The sequence below is a fragment of the Schistocerca nitens genome, chromosome 4, assembly GCF_023898315.1.
Source record: "Schistocerca nitens isolate TAMUIC-IGC-003100 chromosome 4, iqSchNite1.1, whole genome shotgun sequence".
Lineage (NCBI taxonomy): Eukaryota > Metazoa > Arthropoda > Insecta > Orthoptera > Acrididae > Schistocerca > Schistocerca nitens.
The window spans coordinates 161481283-161487282 of record NC_064617.1 but is presented as its reverse complement, the minus strand read 5'-3'; the positions used below and the strand labels follow the sequence as shown (position 1 = coordinate 161487282).

The 6000-nt window shown below is 40.0% G+C and overlaps 1 protein-coding gene across 1 annotated transcript in view; it reads right to left on the bottom strand.

Annotated features, from left to right (window-relative positions):
* Window positions 1-224: 224 nt before the first annotated feature.
* The window catches only part of LOC126252176 (carcinine transporter-like), a 92649-nt gene continuing 86873 nt past the window's right edge, over window positions 225-6000 (bottom strand). The window contains exon 8 of the mRNA XM_049953046.1: window positions 225-413. Within this exon, the coding sequence (XP_049809003.1) occupies window positions 225-413 (189 nt within the window). The remainder of the gene's footprint in view (window positions 414-6000) is intronic.

The window sequence follows — 6000 nt, the reverse complement described above, 5'->3', positions numbered from 1 at the left end:
CTGCAGCAATAATTATTACATGATATTAAGCATGTGTGCAGCGTGAAGAAATATTTCGCGATATCTTTAATGAATCATGTGGTCCTGCAGCCAACTGTCATCTCACGATCTCCCATTATGGTGGCGTAGTCTTTAGCTATGGTAACGAACAAGGCACAATTTGCACTTTTCTTCCAAAAAAGTATGTAAACGACAGAATCGTTTAACGAAATCCCTAAATGGTTTTAAGCCATGGCATACTGTGGAGCTGGTTTTGGCTTCCAGCTCCAATACTTCTGGTCTTTGCCGAAGATGGCAGCATCCTGTAATGATTCTGGTAACCTCTGCAAAGCAGATTCTGGAAGGAACGATACTGCAACCGCTGTCCCCAAGTTCAGAACTGCGAGAATGGCGTAGGGCGTCCGTCTGTCACTCTGAAAAAGTAAAAGGGCATGAGCGATGCAAATTAAATTTGTGAGTCAAAATAATTCACATAACATGGTGCAGGAGGACAAGATCAGCCACTGAAACACTCCTGATTTCGTAACGTCACTTTGGAGTTGTATCAGAAATGTCCACAGCACTATGTTCCTATCTTTAACAGTTTTTACGGTTTTTCTATATTAAAATATGACAATACCGAAATTCTACAACTAATGGTTCTCTCTGCAGCGGAATGTAAGCAATTACGAACTTTCTGACAGACTAAGTGAGATTGTCGGACCATGAATTTAGTCACTTGTCTTCCCAAAGGCAGTGTACCGGGCTCTGTCGCTGCACAGGTGTATTTTTTAAATCATGTTTCTGATCTAGACTGCACAAAAGCAGAGAGGTAATTTTTATAAACATACAAATTGTTTTACTTATTCTGTGGAATAATCATTGACCTCTCACTATAGAATACTAAACTATGTCCGAAAAAGACTTCAAGACCTAAGGGTACCGACCGACCTCCGTGTCATCCTCACCTCACGGGTGTCACTGGATGCGAATATGGAGAGGCATGTGGTCAGCACACCGTTCTCCCGGTAGTTACCAGTTTTCGTGACCAGAGCCACCCCTCCCCCATCAGGTAGCTCCTCATTTGGCATCACAAGGGCTCAGTGCACCCCGTTTACCAACAGCGCTCGGCAGACTGGATGGTCACCCATCCAAGTCCTAGCCAAGCCCGATAGCGCCGAGAGCGCTTGACTTCAGAGATCTGACGGAAACCAACGTTACCAATGTGGCAGTGCCGTTGGCGATCACTCAGTATATACTCTGAGAATACTGTAATCCATCTTCAACTTTTGTGGTCCTGTCCTCCTCAGTTGCGCGTAATACTACGGTATATATAGGATAGAAACGTATACATGTTGGGATGTTATTAAGGGTTATCTCTAGATAATCTATAGCCAAAAATACAATAGTTTTGACTTCGACGTACTGAATAACTGCGAAAATTTGTGGATTACCTTTCTGAAACCACATACATTTCTCATGTGACTTAGAGACACTTGTGTAAACGTCGAGTTTTACACGTGTGTGTCATTCATTGAGACAGTAGGTAAGAAGTAAACGTAGAAATATTGAGTGGCCAAGAATGGATTACAGTATATTGATAATTTTCACTTATGGACCGTCTGACAGCAACTGAATAAAACACAATTTTAGTGCCATACGCGTTTCGCCTTTATTTTCTGCAAGGCATCATCAGTGGCAGGTTGCGTAGACAGTTTCTTACATATTACGCTCCTGTTGCATTTTTGGTGTTGTTCTTCTTCCTATGAGCGCCAATTTGCTTTAACAAGCGCTCTGCGCATAGTGCTGTGGAATGCGGAAAAAACAGCAAATTGGCGCTCATAGGAAGAAGAACAACACCAAAAATGCAACAGGAGCGTAATATGTAAGAAACTGTCTACGCAACCTGCCACTGATGATGCCTTGCAGAAAATAAAGGCGAAACGCGTATGGCACTAAAATTGTGTTTTATTCAGTTGCTGTCAGACGGTCCATAAGTGAAAATTATCAATATACTGTAATCCATTCTTGGCCACTCAATATTTCTACGTTTACTTCTTACCTACTGTCTCAATGAATGACACACACGTGTAAAACTCGACGTTTACACAAGTGTCTCTAAGTCACATGAGAAATGTATGTGGTTTCAGAAAGGTAATCCACAAATTTTCGCAGTTATTCAGTACGTCGAAGTCAAAACTATTGTATTTTTGGCTATAGATTATCTAGAGATAACCCTTAATAACATCCCAACATGTATACGTTTCTATCCTACACTACACAACGCACGCAAAAGCAAAATGACGTTGTAGTATATTCAAAAAGATACTACACAATAATTTGTGGCGTAGTTGCCACTGAAAATGTTGCACTATTATTCATATTCCGAATAGGTGAAACGTGAAAACTGGAAATGTGCTTATCACGCCCTGCAGCTGCGAAGTACCCACCAAGATTGGTAACTAAAATGTAAAATCGTAGAGTGCACACGTTTTTCTAACATTCATAGTAACAGTTGAAAAATAGCAAAAACTTAAATGTACTTAGGTACCGTACAATGAAAATGTTTTTTTTCTTTAGACATACACCTGCTATATCTATACTAATTACAGAACTGTAAAAACCGACGTGTCTGTCGGTTTGTCTATTTGAACGCGCTACCTCTAAAATTGGTAGAGGAAGTTTCATGGGATTTTAGTAGGTAAGTTGAGTGTAGCATGGAGCAACATGTACGTTTTATTTCATCAAAATTGGATCGAGGAGAAGAAAGGCACTGAGATGTAAAAATTTGCGTAAATCCATCCGTGTCTGTCTGTCTCCATGAACACACTTATTCCAAGAAAAGAAAGAATCTGATAATGGAAAAAAGGTATCTTACTTCAAAGTTTTATCTAAAAACAGTCCTCTCAGTTTGGTAGTTCAAATGTGTAATCGTTATGGAGAACTTTAAAGAACCAATGAATAGCACCATTGGTTTCATAGTACGCCAAAGCGCCAACAGATGGCGCTCTTAGCGTTTATATTAAAAAACTAAAAATCCGCCTCAATTGCAAAAAAAGCACCTAGTGTTCAGTGTTAACCCACGTTTCGGCGTAGATAACTACACCTTCTTCAGAACAACAATAAAACCCACAAGTGCCTTAATCATGGACATAGGTCTTCTTAGGCACTTGGGGGTTTTATTGTTGTTCTGAACAAGGTGTAGTTATCTACGCCGAAAGTGGGGTTAACACTTAACACTAGGTGCTATTTTCGCAATCGAGGAAGTTTTTTTTTTTTTAATATGTTAACCAACGATTGCTGACGCGCTGCGATGTTGAAGGTTCTTAAGCTCTTAGCTTTTTTTTTACTCAGTGTCAGATGTATTTCGGGGCCTTTACGATAGTGACAGAGTAAGCGCCTCATTCTTACTTCTATGAATATGAATAAAGAGCAAATTTATTAGGGTAGGAAATACAGAATTACTGATTTCTCCTTGTATATTAGAAACATAACGACGTTGCTTTCCTCTTTCGATACGTTATAACTACATTTGACTTCTCTCCTACGAAAGATTCTTTACTTCGGGGACAGGGACTTTTTCGGAAATTTAAAAGAGTGACAAAATTTATCGCTCCACTCATATCTTTGCGAATACAAACTACCTTTGAATTTACTTGCCTAGGCTATAAGGGTTTAATGATTTCGCTTTGTATATTAGAAACTATCAACATTTCTTTGCTTCTTACGAAAGGTTTTTGTTTTCTTCACTAGGAAAACAAATTTATTCAGTTTTCTTTGTGATTTGGATGCCTACTCATTATATTCTGATTTTTTTTGTTAACGAGTAATAATGCCTTGAAAATGTTAGTGTTTGTCTTAATATATCACAACAGCTAGGAAACTGATAACAGTGCGATCTCAAGAATGCAATGAAGATCGTGAGGTGGCATCTGCTGCAGCTCCAGAACATCAGGCTTTAACTCGCTCTCTGCAAACACCTTCCAAAAGCGAGGTGTGACATACCTTTAATCGAGAAAGTCATCCACTATCTGGCCCCGCAGAACCACTCACTCACAGAGGCTTAAAGTTACTTCCATCCAAAATAACATGAAAGAAAAAATTTTCACTTGATGTGGGGCAGACAAGTTTATTTTATATACGGAAACCAGCTTATTCCCGTTCACCGTATCGCTTTAAACGTATGAGATTCCTATGAGTGTACGGTATGCCGTGAGCATAAACAAAGCACAAGGCCAGATGGTGCTCGGACTTTTGTGTCAGTTGCTCTTCGCACTGCCAGCTCTGCGGGGTTCTCTCCAATGTTCGTAAAGTGAACAAGTTCATCGTTGTGTCTTCAGTCACTCTAAGCTATATAAGACAAAAACAAATTCCACTCATATGACGTCATGGACACAGCTATAAATAAACATCCTGAATACGCCTAGCCGGCCGAAGTGGCCGTGCGGTTAAAGGCGCTGCAGTCTGGAACCGCAAGACCGCTACGGTCGCAGGTTCGAATCCTGCCTCGGGCATGGATGTTTGTGATGTCCTTAGGTTAGTTCGGTTTAACTAGTTCTAAGTTCTAGGGGACTAATGACCTCAGCAGTTGAGTCCCATAGTGCTCAGAGCCATTTGAACCAATACGCCTAATTTCTTTGATCCCAACAGAATCGGGCTGAGATTCTTTCGTATTGTCGCCGTTAAATTATTTGTTCGGGTTATAAATAATTTCAAGAGTTAATCAGCTCATTCTCTATAGTCAAAAGATCGCTTGGAAAATCTTTCACTAATGATTTAATTTTTGATGCGAAGAAACTTCTACAGAAGCATCATCCCCCACAGAAAAGAAACAAAGATTGCTGTTTATCATCTCGTCAATTCCATTAATTTATAACAAATTTAATGGAATTCATGACATTAATGATGCCACATTGTGTCCGTTGGAAAACCCTGTAAGAATAAATATGCAGTTATGCTTAGATTCCGTCGTCATGTAATTCAAATATTCCGTGTAGCTCTGAAACCCATTCATGGCACTGATGATGCCAATCTGTGTGCGTTGGAAAATCCCAGAAGAAAAAAAGTCTACAGTTATTTTTAGATTCTGTAGTTCGGTCGTTCAACTGTTAATTGTAATATGAAAAACTAAAATCGAAATTTTCCTACTGATGTTATAAAATGGCTTAGCCACTGAGGGTTTTTGTTATACTGGGCGCCAAAGTAGTTCTTTAGACAGTTTCGTTAGTCGACTTACTCAGATCAAAATCGAACACACCCTATCATATTACGGAGAGGCATAAAATGCCTGTAGCAAGTGTACATTACCGGCCACATTCGACTTAAATTCACTAATAAGACAGAATGAAGATATGGTAAGATCTTCCAGGATTTGAGGCTACTGCATTTTATTCTTCAGTTACTTCCATTCGACGGACGTTTTGACGTCTCTCCTGTATCTTTTCTAGGATTTTCCGGTGTTCAGATAAACGTGAAAATCAGGAGATCTTGAAGAAAATCTCAGCAGAGACGTCGAGTCGTCGATAGAGTAATAGAACGTGAGACTGAAAGTGACGCAGCCTAACGTGCTAGGAAGTATTATTTTAATTAGAATAGTCTGGAATGCCTGCAGAATTCCACAGAGTGACTGTAGTCTAAGGTCTACAGCAGTACTGTATGACAACACTGCAAGACATTTGTAATAATCTGAATGCGTCGACAGAAAAAGAATTCCTCTTTAACCTTCATGACCTAATTACATTTATCAAAGACATCGTCTGAAGAAAATCGTCGCTCCTCGTGACAGATGACACATATTACCGCTCCATCAACATTATTTTACGTGATACTAACCATGCGCTGTAGCTAAAATATAGCGGGAATTCTTCTTCTGTTGGGTTACAGTCCAGGATGAACCTTGGCCTTCCAACGAACTTCCGCCATCCGTCACATGCTACCCTCCTCCAGTTTCTGCATCCGAGCTTCCGTAGGTGCTCTTTCACTCCATCCAGCCGTCTTGCTAGAGGTCGACCTCGCCCTCTT